General features: G+C 40.9%; 3 protein-coding genes across 4 annotated transcripts in view; 1 reads left to right on the top strand and 2 right to left on the bottom strand.

The window, feature by feature from the left end:
* The window catches only part of LOC130205519 (growth hormone-regulated TBC protein 1-A-like), a 158349-nt gene that overhangs the window by 40070 nt on the left and 95372 nt on the right, over positions 1 to 22907 (bottom strand). The gene's annotated exons all lie outside the window — the stretch shown is intronic.
* si:ch211-160b11.4 (lectin) lies at positions 507 to 7386 on the bottom strand. The gene is made up of 5 exons (XM_056433032.1): positions 7111 to 7386; positions 1305 to 1387; positions 1057 to 1197; positions 851 to 962; positions 507 to 737 (listed from the first exon to the last, which is right to left on the bottom strand). The coding sequence occupies exons 1-5, from the start codon at positions 7370 to 7372 to the stop codon at positions 652 to 654; spliced, it is 684 nt and encodes a 227-aa protein (XP_056289007.1). The 5' UTR covers positions 7373 to 7386; the 3' UTR covers positions 507 to 651.
* Positions 15056 to 21252, top strand: jam2b (junctional adhesion molecule 2b). Of its 2 annotated transcripts, none has more exons than XM_056433011.1 (10): positions 15056 to 15140; positions 17331 to 17396; positions 17663 to 17773; positions 17941 to 18090; positions 19031 to 19212; positions 19324 to 19432; positions 19540 to 19647; positions 20274 to 20292; positions 20402 to 20453; positions 20598 to 21252. In XM_056433011.1, the coding sequence occupies exons 1-10, from the start codon at positions 15089 to 15091 to the stop codon at positions 20634 to 20636; spliced, it is 888 nt and encodes a 295-aa protein (XP_056288986.1). In that variant the 5' UTR covers positions 15056 to 15088; the 3' UTR covers positions 20637 to 21252. The 2 variants fall into 2 exon arrangements, with proteins under 2 accessions (XP_056288986.1, XP_056288977.1); XM_056433002.1 differs by having other exon boundaries at positions 20399 to 20453.

The following is a 22907-nucleotide window of genomic DNA, read 5'->3' as shown; positions in this document are numbered from 1 at the left end:
CAGGAAAAGGGGGTGTGGCCGGTAGGAAATGAGTCAGAGTCACACACTGCAACACCGCCATGTGCAGCGTGAGTGTGTGTCTAGATGTCTACACGTCTACGTGCCACTGACAGAGGAACATATGGCTACTTGTTACTTAGCTATTTATTGCAGGACTGTTAGACTGCAGGTCCAACAACAGTCCTGATGGTCATGGTGACAACGTAGCACCCCCCCCCCCCCACACACACACGCACGGCTCATAAATGTGTATTGTGCACCTTTAATTTATTAACAACATATGTATTTCGATGCTTTTGTACCTGTACTCTAGCAAACGACAAATAAACCATCATCATCATGTATTAATGTATTAGAATAATATACAATATAATTATGTTCGCTTTTTTTATAAATCCAAACCACTTTTTGGTACTTAATAGACTAATAAAGAAACTTGAACACACTTGCATCCTAAGTACACATTGGAATGATGTCTCCTCTTTCATAAAGGAAATAATCACAGCAAATAGCATGTTTTTGTATTTGCAGGATATTCGCTTGAATACTTGAATATGATGTAAAACATGCTTCGAAGTCCCGATCTTCCAGCTGCATTCAATAAACTGCTTTCTCTTTAAGTCTTTGCCTCGTTGTCGGAGCATTTGTTTTTCAAGACCAAGCAGCAGTTGATTCAGGGTAGGAGCAGATGAACGCCTGATGCTCCGAGCATGTGAAGTTGTTGAACTTTCCATCTCCTGAAACAATCAGCAGATCAGAAAGTCACAGACACATTGGTTGATATCCATCTTTGGAGTCACATAACAGTATTTATGTCCCTCCCGTTCAGCTACACCTGTTTGGTTCTTACCAAGTGCCAGCACTTCCACGCAGTCCTCAACATCTGAGGTGCGATTGGGCTCCTCTGACAGCCAATCAGCATAGCTCCAGTGGGATCCGTCCAACCAGATGAAGCGACCGGTCTGACAGCAACACAATAAACCAATTTCATGATGTGCTAAATGATCATTAACAGATGTAAGACCCATAACTTCCCGACTGAGCACACACACACACCTTTAAGTATCGTAATCCTCCAATCCAGCTGCGAGTAACCGCTCCGTTTTGCCTCAGCATCATGTGCATCACCTCTCTGTGGATGTGTTGGCTCGTGATGGAGGCCAGGTGTCCCCCAGCGAAATGTTCCTGGCATAAGAACTGCAATAAAACGGAGACGACAGAGCGGGATCATTGCTTTGGGAGTCTAAATGTATTCACCATGAAACATGAAGACATTTAGACCGTGGAGAACACAATGTGAATACCTCCCCATCTGCAGCGGCCTTTGGCTCTTTGAAGAACTGGTAACATTTCCCCTCGAGTGTCACACCAGGACACTGGCTCCGCCCTGTGGCCAGATGGAAAATTACAGCATTCTTTTATTTCTATTTAAAAGATGTTGTAGTGATAGTATGGAGGACTCAAAATGACTTAAGTATAAATAAATAAATAAATAAATTCATGAATAAATACAAGAATAAATAAATAAATGCTTAAATAAATGTATAAATAAATAAATAAATACAGGAATAAATAAATAAATGCTTAAATAAATGTATAAATACATAAATAAATACAAGAATAAATGTATAAATACAGAAATAAATACAGAAATGAATAAATATAAGTTATAACTCAACAGGACATCATTAAATTAATGTATTTCTACATTTCTGTATTTCTTCATTTATTTATATCTCTATTTTTGTGTCAACACGTATTTCTTCATTTATTTATGTGTGACATTTACGTGTCCGTATATTCAAATGAGCTGGGGCGGTCCGAACCTCATTGTTGAACAGGATTGGTCAAGTCGGAGAGCAAGACAGAAGCAATCGATCCCTAGCACTTGGATCTGTAGACGAACAACGTTTATTATGCATTCTTGTCTGTACATTCTAAATACTACTGTTGTTGAGTCACGGAATGTAATTTAAGGATGTTTTCAGCCGAGAAGTTAGTAGTTTAAGCATCAAATCTGTGGTCGGTTTATCGAGATTAAGCCTAATAAGGATATGCGACGGAGATTTGAGGTCCTGCTCGCGGGACCAGTGAGCTCCGGGCGGTCAGCGCGCTGTGTGGCCGCCGAGAGAAGCCTGATCTCGGCAGGACTTTTTGAAATGCTCCGCTGGCTCTGACGTCTCCGTAGCGGCTAAACATGAGATATAATTAGGTTTTGGAGGATCTAAAGAGCACAAAGAGTTTATTATTTATTAAAAGATAACGTTACGTCAATTTGACTGAGGGTTAAGATTCATAACTTCATATTGTAGCGACCCTGGGTCAGGAAAGCTACCAGACGTTGTATAGTTATTCCCGTTTATTCGTAGCCTACGCCAAACAACAGTGAACACCGCAACACATTCTACTCCACTGTAAAGTATTTTACAGTGAATAATTGGAGTAAATTCATGAGCAAGAACAGTTGATGTGGTGACGTCACAAGACCAGAAAGACCGTCCTGCGTCCTCGAGAGTCCAGACTCCCAAGACCAGACTCCAAAGACCAGACTCCAAAAGAACACGAGTCTGTACTCAGTGTACTTGGAAATGATAAACAGCTGAAGTCAAAAAGCTGTCGAGGCTAACTTCTGCTAACGGTTAGCTGAGCGAGCCAACTTCAGCTTCATGTGCCAGGCAGAAGTAGTAGAGCACAACACACCAGGTGCATCACGCTCCTGTGACCAATCATGCTTTAGACAGAGGTTCGGACCGCCCCAGCTCATTTGAATATACGGACACGTAAATGTCACACATAAATAAATGAAGAATTACGTGTGGACACATAAATAGAGAAATAAATAAATGAAGAAATACAGAAATGTAGAAATATATTTATTTAATGATGTCCTGTTGATTTATAACTTATATTTATTCATTCCTGTATTTATTTATTTATACATTTATTTAAACATTTATTTATTTATTTAGACATTTATTTAAGCATTTATTTATTTATTCCTATATTTATGCATGCATTTATTTATTTATACTTAAGTCATTTTGAGTCCTCCATACAGTCAAATTGACGTAACGTTATCTTTTAGTAAATAATAAACTCGTTGTGCTCTTTAGATCCTCCAAAACCTAATTATATCTCATGTTTAGCCGCTACGGAGACGTCAGAGCCAGCGGAGCATTTCAAAAAGTCCTGCCGAGATCAGGCTTCTCTCGGCCACACAGCGCTGAGCGCCCGGAGCTCAGAGGTCCCAAGAGCAGGACCTCAAATCTCCGTCGCATATCCTTATTAGGCTGAATCTCGATAAACCGACCACAGATTTGATGCTTAAACTACTAACTTCTCGGCTGAAAACATCCTTAAATTACATTCCGTGACTCAACAACAGTAGTATTTAGAATGTACAGACAAGAATGCATAATAAACGCTGTTCGTCTACAGGTCCAAGTGCTAGGGATCGATTGCTTCTGTCTTGCTCCCTGACTTGACCAATCCTGTTCAACAATGAGGTTCGGACCGCCCAGCTCATTTGAATATACGGACACGTAAATGTCACACATAAATAAATGAAGAAATACGTGTGGACACATAAATAGAGAAATAAATAAATGAAGAAATACAGAAATGTAGAAATATATTTATTTAATGATGTCCTGTTGATTTATAACTTATATTTATTCATTCCTGTATTTATTTATTTATACATTTATTTAAACATTTATTTATTTATTTAGACATTTATTTAAGCATTTATTTATTTATTCCTATATTTATGCATGCATTTATTTATTTATACTTAAGTCATTTTGAGTCCTCCATACAGTCAAATTGACGTAACGTTATCTTTTAGTAAATAATAAACTCGTTGTGCTCTTTAGATCCTCCAAAACCTAATTATATCTCATGTTTAGCCGCTACGGAGATGTCAGAGCCAGCGGAGCATTTCAAAAAGTCCTGCCGAGATCAGGCTTCTCTCGGCGGCCACACAGCGCGCTGAGCGCCCGGAGCTCAGAGGTCCCAAGAGCAGGACCTCAAATCTCCGTCGCATATCCTTATTAGGCTGAATCTCGATAAACCGACCACAGATTTGATGCTTAAACTACTAACTTCTCGGCTGAAAACATCCTTAAATTACATTCCGTGACTCAACAACAGTAGTATTTAGAATGTACAGACAAGAATGCATAATAAACGCTGTTCGTCTACAGGTCCAAGTGCTAGGGATCGATTGCTTCTGTCTTGCTCCCTGACTTGACCAATCCTGTTCAACAATGAGGTTCGGACCGCCCAGCTCATTTGAATATACGGACACGTAAATGTCACACATAAATAAATGAAGAAATACGTGTGGACACATAAATAGAGAAATAAATAAATGAAGAAATACAGAAATGTAGAAATATATTTATTTAATGATGTCCTGTTGATTTATAACTTATATTTATTCATTCCTGTATTTATTTATTTATACATTTATTTAAACATTTATTTATTTATTTAGACATTTATTTAAGCATTTATTTATTTATTCCTATATTTATGCATGCATTTATTTATTTATACTTAAGTCATTTTGAGTCCTCCATACAGTCAAATTGACGTAACGTTATCTTTTAGTAAATAATAAACTCGTTGTGCTCTTTAGATCCTCCAAAACCTAATTATATCTCATGTTTAGCCGCTACGGAGATGTCAGAGCCAGCGGAGCATTTCAAAAAGTCCTGCCGAGATCAGGCTTCTCTCGGCGGCCACACAGCTGAGCTGGAGCTCAGCTCAGAGGTCCCGCGAGCAGGACCTCAAATCTCCGTCGCATATCCTTATTAGGCTGAATCTCGATAAACCGACCACAGATTTGATGCTTAAACTACTAACTTCTCGGCTGAAAACATCCTTAAATTACATTCCGTGACTCAACAACAGTAGTATTTAGAATGTACAGACAAGAATGCATAATAAACGCTGTTCGTCTACAGGTCCAAGTGCTAGGGATCGATTGCTTCTGTCTTGCTCCTGACTTGACCAATCCTGTTCAACAATGAGGTTCGGACCGCCCCAGCTCATTTGAATATACGGACACGTAAATGTCACATAAATAAATGAAGAATTACGTGTGGACACATAAATAGAGAAATAAATAAATAAATGAAGAAATACAGAAATGTAGAAATATATTTATTTAATGATGTCCTGTTGATTTATAACTTATATTTATTCATTCCTGTATATATTTATACATTTATTTAAGCATTTATTTAATTATACATTTATTTAAGCATTTATTCCTATATTTATTCATGCATTTATTTACACTTAAGTCATTTTGAGTCCTCCATACAGTCAAATTGACGTAACGTTATCTTTAGTAAATAATAAACTCGTTGTGCTCTTTAGATCCTCCAAAACCTAATTATATCTCATGTTTAGCCGCTACGGAGACGTCAGAGCCAGCGGAGCATTTAAAAAGTCCTGCCGAGATCAGGCTTCTCTCGGCGGCCACAGCTGAGCGCCTGGCCGGAGCTCAGAGGTCCATGAGCAGGACCTCAAATCTCCGTCGCATATCCTTATTAGGCTGAATCTCGATAAACCGACCACAGATTTGATGCTTAAACTACTAACTTCTCGGCTGAAAACATCCTTAAATTACATTCCGTGACTCAACAACAGTAGTATTTAGAATGTACAGACAAGAATGCATAATAAACGCTGTTCGTCTACAGGTCCAAGTGCTAGGGATCGATTGCTTCTGTCTTGCTCCCTGACTTGACCAATCCTGTTCAACAATGAGGTTCGGACCGCCCCAGCTCATTTGAATATACGGACACGTAAATGTCACACATAAATAAATGAAGAATTACGTGTGGACACATAAATAGAGAAATAAATAAATGAAGAAATACAGAAATGTAGAAATATATTTATTTAATGATGTCCTGTTGATTTATAACTTATATTTATTCATTCCTGTATTTATTTATTTATACATTTATTTAAACATTTATTTATTTATTTAGACATTTATTTAAGCATTTATTTATTTATTCCTATATTTATGCATGCATTTATTTATTTATACTTAAGTCATTTTGAGTCCTCCATACAGTCAAATTGACGTAACGTTATCTTTTAGTAAATAATAAACTCGTTGTGCTCTTTAGATCCTCCAAAACCTAATTATATCTCATGTTTAGCCGCTACGGAGATGTCAGAGCCAGCGGAGCATTTCAAAAAGTCCTGCCGAGATCAGGCTTCTCTCGGCGGCCACACAGCGCTGAGGCCCGGCGCCGGAGCTCAGAGGTCCCAAGAGCAGGACCTCAAATCTCCGTCGCATATCCTTATTAGGCTGAATCTCGATAAACCGACCACAGATTTGATGCTTAAACTACTAACTTCTCGGCTGAAAACATCCTTAAATTACATTCCGTGACTCAACAACAGTAGTATTTAGAATGTACAGACAAGAATGCATAATAAACGCTGTTCGTCTACAGGTCCAAGTGCTAGGGATCGATTGCTTCTGTCTTGCTCCCTGACTTGACCAATCCTGTTCAACAATGAGGTTCGGACCGCCCAGCTCATTTGAATATACGGACACATAAATGTCACACATAAATAAATGAAGAAATACGTGTGGACACATAAATAGAGATATAAATAAATGAAGAAATACAGAAATGTAGAAATACATTTATTTAATGATGTCCTGTTGAGTTATAACTTATATTTATTTATTTCTGTATTTATTTCTGTATTTATACATTTATTCTTGTATTTATTTATTTATTTATACATTTATTTATTTATTCCTGTATTTATTTATTGTGTATGCATGTGTGTATGCATGTGTATATGCATGTGTGTATTCATGTGTGTATTCATGTGTGTATGCATGTGTGTATGCATGTGTGTATTCATGTGTGTATGCATGTGTGTATGCATGTGTGTATTCATGTGTGTATGCATGTGTGTATGCATGTGTGTATGCATGTGTGTATTCATGTGTGTATGCATGTGTGTATTCATATGTGTATGCATGTGTGTATTCATGTGTGTATGCATGTGTGTATTCAAATGTGTATGCATGTGTGTATTCATGTGTGTATGCATGTGCTTTACCTTGCTTGTCTTGACTTGGTGATGATCTAGTTTCTTCGGGGTTTCCCTCTCTGAACTCACTCCCTGCCTCCGTCAGTAACTCATCCGGATGTTGGCCGTGCTCCATGCCCATCACGGCCTCTTCACCTGGGAAATATTCACTTGAAGATTGCATCGGCTGCCCCATGATGTCCAATGCTGGCCCGTCTTCCATGGTAGTGGCCTGTGGCATGACCTGCTGATGTAAGAACGACTGTTCTTCTTCTTCATGCTCCAGCTCCATGATTGGTCCTTTGTCATAAACGTTGTGCATCTCACTCATAAGCCCCTCCCCCTTCTCTGACTGAGGTTGATTGACAGGATTTTGATTCTGAAACGCTGCCCTGAGAGACTTTTCCATGTCTGACAGCTCTGTGTCGCTCAGCTTCTCTTCAGACGTGTTGTCGTCATCCAGTGGCACCAGCTCCATGATTGGTCCTTCATCTAAAACGGTGTCCATCTCTCTCATAAGCCCCTCCTCCTCCTCCTCCTCGGACCCAGGTTGATTAACAGGATTTTGATTCTGAAACGCTGCCCTGAGAGACTTTTCCATTTCTGACAGCTCCTTTTTGTCCTCATCAAGTGGCACCAGCTCCATGATTGGTCCTTTATCTAAAACGGTGTCCATCTCTCTCATAAGCCCCTCCTCCTCCTCCTCCTCCTCGGACTCAGGTTGATTAACAGGATTTTGATTCTGAAACGCTGCCCTGAGAGACTTTTCCATTTCTGACAGCTCCGTGTCGTCGTCATCCAGTGGCACCAGCTCCATGATTGGCCCCATTTCATATTTCCCCTCCATGTCAATGTGCCTCTCCTTGATCTCCTCGCTGGTTTCAGTCTCGGCCTCCAGGTTCATTTGCACCTGAAACTGTTCTTGAACATCTGGCTCGACCTCTGATTTAACCTTAAACTCTGGGTCGGCGTTGTGCTCCGGCTCCGTCTCAACCTCTGGCTTCACATCAGCCTCCGGATCCTCCTTAACATCTGGCTCTTCTATAACATCGGGCTCCTTCTCCATCTCTGTCTTCACTTCCCCCTCCTGCTTTACCTTGATCTCTTCCACCATACCCTGCTTCATGTCCACTGGCACCGGAGCCAACTCTTCCTTCTGCTCCCCGGATGCTGGCCTGACTTGTGGTGCAGGATCTTCCTCCACCACATGACCCTGCAAAGGAACCCAGTCTCCCAGCAGAGGGCTCTGCTCTGGTTCATTCAACACGGGGGTTTGTTCCACACCCGGAGCCAATGGTGGCATTCCCAGAGTCACTGCAGGGACGACATATACGGGAACATTGCTGGTGAAATGACGTAGATTCCCTTAACCGCCCAAATATCGGAGTTATAAGACAAAGTACCCCTCGGACGTGTGATATACTAAACTGTTCAGTCATGTTTCGTCATGTTTATAACATCTTTGTATTGATTTAACGCTTTTTGTTGTCGTTTTGCATAAATTTTTGGTCGTCTCGCTTCTTTTTGTAATAATTTGATGGACTTCCGAGCAATAAATATCAATCACTTAATGATTAAGTGACTCATGAGCGTAGGCACGGATTTGAGTCATGCTGTTATGCAATTCACGTGGAGTAATAAGATATAAAACCAATTGGTTTATATTCAAGCCTCAAGTATTCATGGTATTTACTTTGTATTTCTCATTGTATTTCTTACAAAAGCATTTAAAGTGTGAATGAATGAGTGCGTTGTACACATCCTGAACTAATACCATTAACCAATAATCAGGATGAGTTGTACATGAAATTATCAGATAAGCACGCCATTAATGAGTAACTAGACTCTCTTTGAGGAAGTTACAAAACTCATAGACCAAATCACAGGCAGATATTTTTTTTAAATCTTCACAGCAAATAAGTGACAAACGCAAAAGTCTTCAGAGACCGGGAAATGTTAACAAGACCAAAACACAATATTGCAAGAAGTACATTTCCCTAAAATACACTAGAAACACGTTATAATGAAATCTCTTACCTGCTAGGCTCAGTGAGAATAATACCAGCGTCTTCATCTTGACCTGACTCAGCATTCAGGACTGTGGACTGTTTTGGACTGTTAAACGAGCCTGTGAGTTACGACCATCGGCTCATGCGCTCTTCTCTTTGCTATTTATCTGAGTTTTGTTAATCTTTATGAGCACAATTAGTCCTGCCCCCTTGTATTCCTCTTCCTGTAAGTCAGTTATGAACAGGGGCCTTCCCATTTCATTATCTTATCGAAAGCTGGTATTTTTTCTCTGTTGTTTCCTCTTGGCATGCGTCATTGAGAGAGGAGAAGAACATCCTCAAGGCTGAAGAAGTAAACAAACAACCTGATACTGAACTGTTCCTCAACGGTGACATGCTCTGAATATATATATATAGATACTAAAGTGGGTTTAACACATCAAACATCTGTCTTTAATGTCTGCAAAATATGTTAGCAAATTACAAAAATATTAGGGCTGTGAAACGATTAAAAATTGTAATCAGGTTAATCACAGGTTTCTGTGGATTAATCATGATTAATCCCATATATACATTCAGGGTTTTTCCTGGGTCAAAATGGGTCTTCGGTGCTCCCAAATTTTTTTTTGCGCGCTGTGCGCGCACCGTCTGTTCGTTGAGTGAGTGATCAGCAGCTGGCCGCTCGGTCCATTCGCGCACCTCACAGTTGCGTATTGATCAGACAAGAAGACACGCTTATCAACTCCAGTGTTTCCCCTCCTATTATAACAGGGGGAAATCTCCACCCGTCACCCTGTAATTCCCCCCCCCCCCCCATTAGTTTGAACTAGGTGTCACTTTTCCTTTCACTCTTGAAAATGACTCAGAAGTTTATGGATTAAGTTCATAATCATTGTGTTTCTTGTGTTTCCCCCGAGCATGCCTTCCTATCTCTTTAACTTTTAACTGTTAACACATATATGCGCTTACAAAGTACACACGGTTGCAGGAAGTATGCATTCGATTGAGAAATACTACTTTAACATAAACATAACATCTTGACCTTTGACCTTCTCGCTCATACGTTCACTGTGCGGAAGATTGTGGGGGAAATAAAAAGCATAAAAGCATGCTGGCTCGCATCCAGCAAAATGTAACCCACTGCATTAGGACATCCTGGTGTTTCTGCCATATTGCATTTGATTGGGACGTATAGTTATCTTTCATAAACTACGGCGGGGTGACATACGCGTCACTCTTTTCAGATTGAACTTGCACGTCAACGTTGTGAATTGAAACTCAACAAAACTCGGTTAGGATTTGACGACAAAGCTACATTCAGTGAAACACCTTGGTTTGGCACAATCTGATTGGAAACATATTTGTGAAAATGAAAAATACAAAAGGAGCCATGAATCCATCCAGGTGTAAAGCGTGCAGTGAAGTGAGAGCTGTTAAAAGGCCTCACAGTACATGAAAAGTCATTTAAGAGTCCCTATCCAGGAGAGATTATGTAAAGCATGTTTGAGTAAAGTGCGCAGTGGGGAGCTGTGTAGTTATGGATGTGTGTGTGTGTGTGTGTGTGTGTGTGTCACATGACAGCAGTGTCTCCTGCTCACAGCAGAGCAGCTGGGATTGCTGATGAACAGGTGCTGCAACAGAAATTGTGTGACTTTGTATTTCTCTCGTATGCGTATGCACACGTGTCTGCATGGCTGCCTCCTGTGTGTGTTTGTGTGTGTGTGTGTGTGCATGTGACCACAAATGTATAAGCATGTGTGCACATTAACAAGAAAAGTGACAATGAGCTGTTGTGTGGCTGCCGGTGGTGAGAAACCTAATAGCCAGGGACGAGTGGCTCAGCCGGCAGCTGTCCCTCGGCTGCACCTCCTGTCACACACACAACTCATGTTGCTCTTCAAAGTCCAGATGGACAATGACTTGTTTTTCAGAAAGTGTGCCACTAACAGGGCAGCTCAAAGCACTGTTCAAGCCTAACGCTTTCACTTGAGAACAAATATATTCCCCCTCTTTTTTTTCTGAATTAACGAGATTATTATTTTTGATAATTTGTGAGGGAAAATCTAATTTGAACAGATATCACTTAAAATCCCAAAATGGTTTTTTTCAAGAACAAATATATTTCCCCTGTTTTCTTCTGAATTAACGAGATTATTATTTTTTATAATTTGTGAGAGAAAATCTGATTTGAACAGATATCACTTAAAATCCCAAGATGTGTTTTTTAATGGCTGGATTTCAAGCAAAGCAACCAGTGTCCTGCAGTTTTGTTTAATCCAGATATATTCTTGTTTGGGACATTTGGGGGACTCTTTAAGTAATACACTGTGATTTAAGAGACACTCTTATTAATCTGCAGCTTCTGGCAGTAGGGGCGAGATCCCCCTAGCGACGCTGGCACTCAGTGGCACCTCAGTGGCAAGTCTGTGGCAAGTGCCGCTCGGTGCCAGTACTCAGCGACAACTCACTGGCACCTCACTGGCACCTCACTGGCACCTCACTGGCAACTCACTGGCACCTCACTGGCACCTCACTGGCAAGTCTGTGGCAAGTGCCACAGACTTGCATAGATAATGTATTTTTTTAGACTTACTTAAAATATGCACACGATATTGCTGTACAATACTGCTGTACTATATTGAATATTGTTTTGCTACTACTACGTTTCACTTCGTAATATATAACACTTATATACCATGATATGTATAATGTACCCGCCTTTCTTTAATAATAAAAAATATATAATTATTTTTTTTACCATGTCATACTGTTATACCTCCATGAAATTCTCCTTTGAGGAGATGCCACTGTTAGTCTAAAGTTTAAGCACTGGCACTCAGTGACACTTGCCGGCACTTGCCATCAGTTGCCAGCAGTTGCCAGCAGTTGCCAGCAGTTGCCAGCAGTTGCCAGCAGATGCCACTACTAGTCAAAAAGTGCCACTACTAGTCAAAAGTGCCACTACTAGTCAAAAAGTGCCAGCAGACGGAGGGTCGGCCGCAGTGACGAGTCTGCGACGATTTAGTGACAAGCTTCACTGAAGTGCCCGGACAGCGGAAGAAATCACTTTCATGATCACAAAATGGAGGAGCTGCGGTTTAGCTAGATAGATAGATAGCTAAAATAGCTAGATACACAGATGGATGTGTGTATATATATATAAAAGACACTAATTAATATATATATATATATTAATTAGTGTCTTTTAGACACTACTGACAATATGCAATAAGATAGTGCTGTACATTACTGCTGTACTATATTTAATATTGTTTTGCTACTACTACGTTTCACTTCGTAATCTATTACACTTATATACCATGATATTGTAACGTCTCGGACGTTATGGCACTGATGACACGGAGACGGGACGACGTTATTAATCCTCCCTTTATTGGGCATCCACCAACACATACAGCGTGTTCCTCTCAGCTTAGCAGGTCGAAAGTCAACAACAACGGTTCCCGTCAACCACCCTTAACTCCCGTTTTCCGATAGGTTAACCCCGCCTCCCCTCTACTCCGCCAATCACAGGCACGCCCCCTCGACCAGCATGCACGGTGCCACACTTTGATTGACAGCCACTTCACAGGGTCGCTACAATATATTACGAAGTGAAACGTAGTAGAAGCAAAACAATATTAAATATAGTACAGCAGTAATGTACAGCACTATCGCATATTGTAAGTAAGTGTCTACAAAAAGACACTATATATATATATATATATATCCATCTGTGTATCTAGCTATTTTAGCTATCTATCTATCTATCTATCTATCTATCTAGCTAAACCGCAGCTCCTCCATTCTGTGATCATGAAAGTGATTTCTTCCGCTGTCCGGGCACTTCAGTGAAGCTTGTCACTAAATCGTCGCAGACTCGTCACTGCGGCCGACCCTCCGTCTGCTGGCACTTTTTGACTAGTAGTGGCACTTTTTAACTAGTAGTGGCACTTTTTAACTAGTAGTGGCACTTTTTGACTAGTAGTGGCATCTGCTGGCAACTGCTGGCAACTGCTGGCAACTGATGGCAACTGATGGCAAGTGCCGGCAAGTGTCACTGAGTGCCAGTGCTTAAACTTTAGACTAACAGTGGCATCTCCTCAAAGGAGAATTTCATGGAGGTATAACAGTATGACATGGTAAAAAAAATAATTATATATTTTTTATTATTAAAGAAAGGCGGGTACATTATACATATCACGGTATATAAGTGTTATATATTACGAAGTGAAACGTAGTAGTAGCAAAACAATATTCAATATAGTACAGCAGTATTGTACAGCAATATCGTATTGCATATTTTAAGTAAGTCTAAAAAAATACATTATCTATGCAAGTCTGTGGCACTTGCCACAGACTTGCCACTGAGGTGCCAGTGAGGTGCCAGTGAGTTGCCAGTGAGGTGCCAGTGAGGTGCCAGTGAGTTGCCAGTGAGGTGCCAGTGAGTTGTCGGTGCCAGTGATTGCACTCGCCCTCTCTCGCTTCTGGTCGGGCTTGAAGGATCTCGTTTTTTCAGATGAAACAGAGCAGATGGTTTTTTTCTCCATGGATTCAAATTTTCGATGAAGTTACCAGATCCTTTTGCGAAATAAAAGGAGCTCATATTCCCCTGCCAGCTAACCAGTGTTGGGAGTAATTCCACTACTTTTAGCGGTAATGAGCATGTAACGAAGTATTTTTTTTAATCAACTAACGCAGTTACAATTACTGAAATTTAAATGAGTTCGTTACTCGCGTTACTCTCTTTTGTGAAAAATGAACACTTGCAGACAAAAAGACAAGCTAGGCCTACTTTAGCTGCTTCTGATGTGACATCGCAGCACCTTGGTGGCGCAATGATATTGTAACGTCTCGGACGTTATGGCACTGATGACACGGAGACGGGACAACGTTATTAATCCTCACTTTATTGGGCATCCACCAACACAGACAGCGTGCTCCTCTCGGCTCAGCAGCTCGAACGTCAACAACAACGGTTCCCGTCAACCACCCTTAACTCCCGTTTTCCGACAGGTTAACCCCGCCTCCCCTCTACTCCGCCAATCACAGGCACGCCCCCTCGACCAGCATGCACGGTGCCACACTGTGATTGACAGCCACTTCCAGTGTTGCCAGGTCCGCGGTTTTCCTGCGGAATTGGGCTACTTTTGAAGTGTTGCCGCGGGTTTAATTTGGTGTCCGCTGGTTCGGGTAGACCTATTTTGCATGCAAATTACATGAATATCTTTAAATAAAAATCCATATTTTAAATGAAATAATTTATTTATACCCAAATCCTACCAAACTGACTCCAGATCAGCACGTACACGCCGACACATCCGCGCACACAGGTGAGCACACTCTCACTAGCACCCCCCCCCCCCTCAATTATATGCAGCACCTCAAGGCACCTTTGTTTTCTCTTTTAATTAGTGTTAATACTGTAGGCCAATCACTTTTATTTCATTGGGCCTAATGTGGTAAAAAAAACACTGTTAAATGACTGAGACAGTTATTTTGTATTAAATTAAGTATTAAAAGGGACTTTTGTACTACTGCTTGATTTGAAGGCCTGTTGCCCTGTTGATTGCAATAAATAGGTCTACAACATATGTTTATTGTGTTTGACTGTTAAGTACTGTTCATTACATAAAAAAAGCAGACATAAAAGTAACTTAAAAGTTACTTTCCCTAGTACCTAATTACTTTTGATATACAGTAACTAGTAAAGTAATTAAATTACTTTTAAAAGAAGTAACTAGTAACTATAACTAATTACTAATTTTCAGTAACTTGCCCAACACTGCAGCTAACACACCATGCAGTGGCCACCCAGCAGCAGCTCTGTGCGCGCTCCCGTCAGTTGTCCAGGATCCGCGGGAATGCGCACGTGCAGCACATGAAACTTGGAAGAAGCTTTCCGAGAGTTGGGAATCAAACTCATCTCCGGACTGAACACACACACACACACACACACGCGGACCTCACGGCGGACCTGTACCTCCACGTGACTAAACATGAACCCGATCAGGATGTTGGCGCTGCTGCTTCTCGTCACTTTATTGCACAGTAGGTTAAGTTTATTTTTTGGTTTAAACAATTTATAAATTAATAACAAAGTTATTAGATTTCAAAGATTCTGCAAAAGGCTCAAAGAGGTGTTGCTAGAACTAAAAGAAGCGAGCAGGCACGTTTTAAGAGCTTCATGCTTTCGTCTAATCCATTTTCACTGTGGTGTGTTTTCAACATGATGTCGAAAAAACAAATTGTTTCGGATTATCATCTCAAAATGTAAAGAAAGAAAAAGCATAAGAATATAAGTATATAGTCTAAGAGACAAAAGCACATGTACCATCACTTTTCAAATTAACTTTAATATGAAAATTCTCTCATTGTGTTTTTGTTAGATTTATTTTTTATCTGCAAAATAATTTTAAATGAGACAAAATACATCTTCAAAAAGGAAAAATGGAATAACCCTGTTTCATTTCTTCCTACATATTGTGTACAATCCTTCAGAAATGCAGGATAATTATAAAGTGCTCCAAAAACTGTTTTGAGATGCACGTTTGGCCTTAAGCTCCAGACTAGCCGAGACCCAGATCTATACTGTGACCGTCATGAGGATTTCTACATGAAGCAGACTGATTGGTTTGTTTTGGTTCAGGTTTTATTGATCTTTTATTTGTGAGATTTAGTTTGTGCATGTTCAGTGGAGGAGCTGTGATGAACCACATCTTGTGGCTCAGGAGTCTGAAGATGCCCCCCACCTGTCGTTGATTAGAACTGAGATGAAAAACACCACTCGCTATCTGGAAACATGCATTGGATCTGTTGCTGTGGGATTTCTGAGGGGCAGAGGCTGCTTTCCAAACACCATGCGTTGTGTTGCATTATGTAGAGAAGTGCAGCTTCGACCTGGGGTTTGATCTTTCTTGTATTTATGCACAAAGACCACATTTCTTAACAGATTTTAAGATTTTGACATCCGCAGATATGAGTTTGATGAAGTGCATTTCCATTTTTCAGTAAATGCTCACGGTGTGGTTTTATGATTGGTAATACTGCATATACAATGATTATAAGGATCTTAAAACATGTAAACAATGGACTATATTATAATTTGACATTTCATATCAATTCCATTTAAAACATCAATGACAATATGGACATGAAGTCTTTAACATGAGCTCGACTTGTTTTGTCTGCAGTGCATTTTAGAATGTATTGCAAGTGAGTTTAATGTTAACATCATTAATATCAGGTTTAGGTTAGGCTGAGGGTCAGAGGGTTAAAGGGTCAACTAGGCCAGAGCCTCACACGTGGGTAGATATCTGTATGTGTGTGTGTGTGTGTGTGTGTGTGTGTGTGCGTGCGTGTGTGTTACTGTGCCAGCTGAGAAGGGTAAGGTTACTGTCACAAAGAGCTTCTTTGTCTACGAAGGAAAAGCATACACACACACACACACACACACACACACACACACACACACACACACACACACACACACACACACACACACACACACACACACACACACACACACACACACACACACACACACACACACACACACACACACACACACACACACACGGTCAGCAAATGTTCACTTCATAATTTAGGTGTGCTTTACACAAAAAACTCTACAGCATCAATTGAACTATATTTATATTGTTCTGTGAAGCCATGTTTTGGTTTTCGCTGCTGTGAAAACTTGTTGCCGTAGAAATCCATCATCGAGGAATTCAAGCTGACTGCAGCTGCTGAATTTTGGGCATTTTCCGCATGTTTTTACACATTTTTGTGGGGGAAGGTATAAGCTGTGTGTGCATGTGTGTGTGTGTGTGTGTGTTCCAGAGGTTCACTAAAAGAGGTTATCAGGTCGGGGTAGAGCAGCTTGTCACAGAGTCATCCATCACCTGCATTCCTTACACCACCGTCCCTGGTTCCACCAGGACGTAGCTACACCATGTGTCTGTGAGCTCATGTGTGCATCCACACAAAGAGAGCAGCTATGCATTATGGGTAATATTACTTTGTTGTATATGAATCCATGAAAGGGATGTGACTGGTATGCGTCAGCACTCATTCTCATGGGTTTATTATCCTTTTTTACATATCGGGTCTGATTGCACTAGAAACAAAAAGCTCCAACACGTTCTGAATCTATAGATATTTGTATCATGCAGAATACAGCGAGGTGTAAATGTTTCTCTCGCCCATCGTCTCAACTGGTCCTCCCTCTCTCGCCTGCAGGTCCTGTCTCCGTGTCGGTGACAGTGAGCAGCAGTAAACCCAAAGTGGAGGTGCACGAGCACACAGGTGAGACTGTGCAGGGTCATTTATTTACGCTTCCAAATGACCATAACTCTAAAGAGCAACATTGCATCATGGGATTGAAGTTCTTGGTCTCTTTAAACTTGTGTCTTATCTTTTAATGAAGGGGAAACAGAAGATACACAGTGTGATTTTATTTCTACAATAAAACAGGGGGAACAAACAGGAACTGCAACTGATTACAGGAAATGAGCGAGCAAAAGTATATGTCTTAAAAAAATTAATTTGACTGCTGTGTTTTCTGTCTTCAGATGCGACTCTCGCCTGTGAGTTCAGGACCGAGAAAGATCAGAACCCCCGAATCGAGTGGAAGAAAAAAGGAAAAGGGGTGACATTTGTGTTCTTTGATCACAAATTCACTGGTGAGAGAAATACTTTTATTTACTGCATGAATTCCTTTGACTTCCCTGAGTGGGCGACGCTGATATTGTGCCGCTTTCCTCCCATTACTTCATTTTTTGATTTATCATTTGTTGTTGTTGTTGCCATGAGTTAAGCACTGTCCATCCTCCATCGCCTTCCTCGGTAGATTCTTACGCAGGACGAGCAAACATGGAAGGAGCGACGCTGACGATACACGCCGCCACTCAGAAAGACTCGGGGGAATACCGCTGCGAGGTGACGGCCAGCGAGGACCAAGTCAACCTGGGGGAAGCCACCGTGATCCTGGATGTGCTCGGTAGGACGGGAACACGCGGTCCACGCACGCGTCGGGGTGAATGTATGCGTATACTGTGAGGCCGACGGAGGGCAAGCGATTCAGTCAGACCTCAACTGCATTCATTGGACATGTAAATGTTACAGGTACCAGGATTGGTACCTAGTGGCCAGATATTATTCTGTAAACAGGACACGCAAATGACACCACGCACATTTACGTCTGGTTATTGCGCGTCACTCCGCAGAATCCCATTTATTTTCATCTTGAAGTCCATAAGTGCAAAACATATTGTAAATCTCATTTCAACAATATTCCTGAATATAACAACACTACACATTAAATGTTCATTGAGGCAACGATAGTCTCGCCGGGCGTGATGGTGTGGTGCCATTTTGGCTAGCGCAGCACACCGGCTAATCAAAATTAGTCATTCACACCAACTTATTTACAACGTTTTGGCCCCAAATCACACTGATTGGTCACATTTATGCGCTCACCCTCAAGAAATTAAGCAATGGATTTTGATTGACTCAAAATATTCTTTAACACATATTAAGTATGTGTAAGTGAACAATGAGGTCTGGATTAGTCGCTTTCAGTTACGATTACAGCCGACGCACCACCACCGCGTTGCCCTTTAATAACTGGTAATGGGTTTTGTTGGAGGATGTATTGTTCACTATTTAAAAATGTCAATTAAATCAAATGTGACACATTTCTGTAATCTTTCTGTCATTTCAGTACATATTTAACCACCGTTTGATTTTTGCTTACTGCTGAAATTATAGCTTTGATGCAGCAAATGAATCATTAAACCCCTTTACATCAACCAAAATGCACAAACAAAATTAATAAACTTTGAAAAAAGTATTTAAAGATGAACAGAAACAACAAATCCTATATATTGTGTATATCATTTAGCTGTAACTCAAGGTGCTCTTCCTCCCGGCCTCCTTAGTGCCTCCTCACGTCCCGTCCTGCGAGGTGCCGAGCTCCGTGTTCGTGGGCTCCGGCCTGGAGCTCCTCTGTAAGGACACGCTCAGCGTGCCTCCTGCCACCTACCGCTGGTACAAAGACAACAAGGCTCTGGCGGCCGCGGCAGAACCTCAATACAGCGTGGACACAAACAAGGGCACGCTGGTGAGTACACACTCACTTAATGTTTACACACACTTCAATGCACCCGGGAGTATACACACTGCTGTGTAAAGCCGTTCCTCTCTCTCTCCCCTTGTCTTTGTTCCGGAGCAGATGTTTAAGAGCGTGTCCAAGACAGACGCCGGGATGTACCGCTGTGAATCCTCCAACAGCGTGGGGGCGCCCAAGAGCTGTGTGGCCCAACAACTGAACGTTATTGAATGTAAATGGTTTTGGTAGAACTCCCTGTTTAAAAAAAAAACGTTTCCATGTTTCTCTCTGCTCAACAAAGATGATGAAACTCTCTCTCTCTCTCTCCTTTCCTTCTAGATCCTTTGAATAGGACTATTCTGATAGCAGGTGCTGCAGGTTTTCTGACGCTCGTACTTTTCTGCTGCATCTGTGTGTGTGTCTGCCGACGCCGAGGCGGCTGCAGGGGTGAGTAGCGTGGTGATGCTCTGTGTGCGTACGGTTTCCTAGACTGCATGCAAGAAGAGGGCAGGATGTGCCTGTGAGGCCCCAGGTTGAGCCTGTGAGGTTGAGCCCATCTGGAAATCAATGCTTTTACATTTGAAGCATTTTGCAGTTTATAAAAGTATGAAATGGAGCTCAGAACTCTGACCACGTGACTCAGCAGATGCAATTAAAATCTTAATTTTAAAAAAGAGCATAAAATGCACTGACCAGTATTGTATACAGACAATGTTCAAAGTCACAGATAAGTATCAACCGTCAGGGCAGTTTCCAGACGATATTTTCTTGTTGTTTTGGCCTGTTTTAAGTGAAAAGCTGTGATGAAGTCACCGTACACACTCAGCACTAAACATCAGACAGACCGAATTAGCCCGAGAATAGTGGAGCATCTAGACATTTCCCCCCGGAGAGCTACAAGAGAGTGACATTAGTGACATTAGTCAGCTGGACAGAAACAACTTACTTGTGTAAAAGTACTAATTACTATCCACCCCTGGCAACAGATTAAAAGACAATTAAATGTCCGACTTCTTTGGCGAGGATGCTCGTGATAATTAATGTGAACTTTTCTCTGTTGTTCCTCTGAACAGAAGACAAGAACACCAAAAGGTGAGGGTTTCCATTTTATCCGTCTGATTCTTGTTTGGCCTGCAGCTGCGTGTTATTGGCGGGTAAGAAATGAGCTCATAATGAACGGCCTCCCTTTATCTTTCAGCAGCAAGTCCTACAACCCTCCTCCTCCTGCTCCTCCTCCTCCTCCCATACGCAACGTGAGTGATCGGAGGGATCATTATCGTTGTTTTGGCATTCAATTCCGTTAAGTTGCTGATAAGGCTGGTCCCGAGTTAATAAAAGCAAATTATTCATTGTGTGTCTCTCTCTCTCTCTCTCTCTCTATCTCTCTCTCTCTGTAGATCAAGCACTACAAACAAACTCACTCCTTCATGATCTGAGTCACTTTGACTTCAAACCATCCAGAACCGTTTGGAGGGCGGCTCACGGGGCTTCCTGGGACGGACAGATCTTCAGATCAGAAGATAAAACATTGCTTCCTAAACAAAGCTATTGGTTTATAGTTTGGGAGACAGTTCCGACTTTTAGATCTCACACAAACTTACAGTTATGTAAATATAAACTTCAACTTTAACTCAGCTCTTGCAAATGCTATTTACATGATAAAACATTCTTTAAAATCTTGTTTTTAAGAGTATTTTTCCAACTCTTTTCCAACAATTTTGGAGCCAAGTTCAGCGCTTCTCTCCACGTTTTAGCTCTTAGCTAGTAACTGTTATTCACCCACACTTGTCTAATTCTGAGCGACTCTATAGTATCTGTATGTGTATCCTTCTTATTGCCTTTCTTTTATATTTAGATGCAAATATGTTGATTTATGTGAGGATTTTTGTTGTTGTGTTGATTTTATAATGGTTGAATCTTTGGCTGTATGAATTCACATGTGAATTGAGCGACAGATGAACGGGTGTCTGTACACACTGAACGGTGCTTTTTAAAATCGTTGATGCTCTTTTTAATGAGTCTTTTTCAATAAAGAAAGATGAAACAAAAATAGCCCGTCATAGAGTGTGTTGACTTATTGTTGGGACAAAGCCAGACAGAGGGAGTAGGAAGTGTAATGGGGATTTGATCAATGTCATAATGTGTCGACAATTTGAACAGGATGTAAAATACATTGTTTGGATATATAGCCTAGCTTGATTCATAGCCTCCTTATTATTGGAGGCTACATCATATTTTTAGCAGTCACACCAGCAATTTAGCTCTAGAGTTTTAATCTGGGGAACGTCTGAATCAGTCCAATATTAAAGTAAACAAGGTCAATAGACTTGTAGCCTACTTGTATCGAGTTTTAAAAGTCTTCTGACCACTCAAAGCTTTAAAAGTCTTTGTAATTCACTCATTTGTGGGAGCAATTCGGGGTTACGTCGTCATGGACGCAAACACAATCTGAGATAATACAAAGGCCTACATAGATATCTATACATAATACTTATGGGCTTGTTTATTCTTTATTCATATAACATCCACTCAATACATTCTTCGTGTGTGTGTATAGTTCGATCAAAAATTAATTATTGACTATGCTCTCATGTTTCCATCTTAGGCAAGGCCATGCAGTTGCTAAGTGTTAATTATAAATACATGTATAGTACTGTACTAGACAAGGGAGTACGTTGGTGTATTGGGTGGTATACATGGAATATATGTAAGGTGTTTTTTTTTGTGTGGGAGGAGGGAGATTTTACTCGAAGATAGAGACATCACTGATCAACTCCTATTTATCAAACTCCTGTTGTAAGATGCAGCGCTTCCCTTTAACCAGACACCAATGATCCATGTTTCTTTGTTGACCGCTAGATGGCGCCAACGCGCGGACTCTGTCGAGCTCGTGCCAGCTCAGTCTCCAAGTGGTCCACTCATGAATCAAATCTTTTCAAAAACACTGATATCCTGCAGCTTGACTGTGCATGGACTCGTGATTTAAAGAGTCATGTTTATTTTAATGACTACATATTTGAATATTATTACATCTGTTTTTTGCATTACGTGCAACTGCAACAATGCAGACAGCATCTGGGACTGCATACATCTATTCTCGTCCATGGTCATAATAGCCCTCTCTCATCATTGCATTAAGAGCCTCTTATTGATCCGCTATCATGGCTGCTTGGTAGCTCATACCTTTCCGATCAACCACTGGCTGCAAGCAGAGGACATCAGTCGAGCTCTAAAATATGCAAATGTTCCTCCACAGTCTGTGTGAACACTGCATCCTCAGTGGGAGCAGCATTGGTTACTTTAAGTGTCAAGTCAAATGTGTAGAATGTTTTTTGGGCTGTAATCATAAGCCAATGACAAAGTTATTCGTTTCTCACTATGTTTTAGAAATATCTGTGTGAATGATAAAAGCATAGTTGGCAAAATGAAAACAATTAAACATATATTGGACACTAATTTGGTAATTTCTTTCATCCTGCATGGTTTGTGCAGATGTTTTTTTGTAATGTTGTCCAAATTCTGGAAGCAGACCGAGGCCCGGAGGGGGCGAGCCTCGCAGGCTTACTCCCTTCAACCTGAAATTGTTATGTGTTGGTATGGAGATTTGAACCCAAACGCAGACGGACACCAGCTTGAATAGAATCAGCGCTTTTTATTCCAAAAACAAGGCAAAACAGAAATAACAAAAAGGCAGGGGTCTCAGACCA

This window comes from Pseudoliparis swirei, chromosome 2 (genome assembly GCF_029220125.1).
Source record: "Pseudoliparis swirei isolate HS2019 ecotype Mariana Trench chromosome 2, NWPU_hadal_v1, whole genome shotgun sequence".
Lineage (NCBI taxonomy): Eukaryota > Metazoa > Chordata > Actinopteri > Perciformes > Liparidae > Pseudoliparis > Pseudoliparis swirei.
The sequence above is the reverse complement of the archived record's forward strand: the minus strand, read 5'-3'. Positions and strand labels throughout refer to the sequence as shown.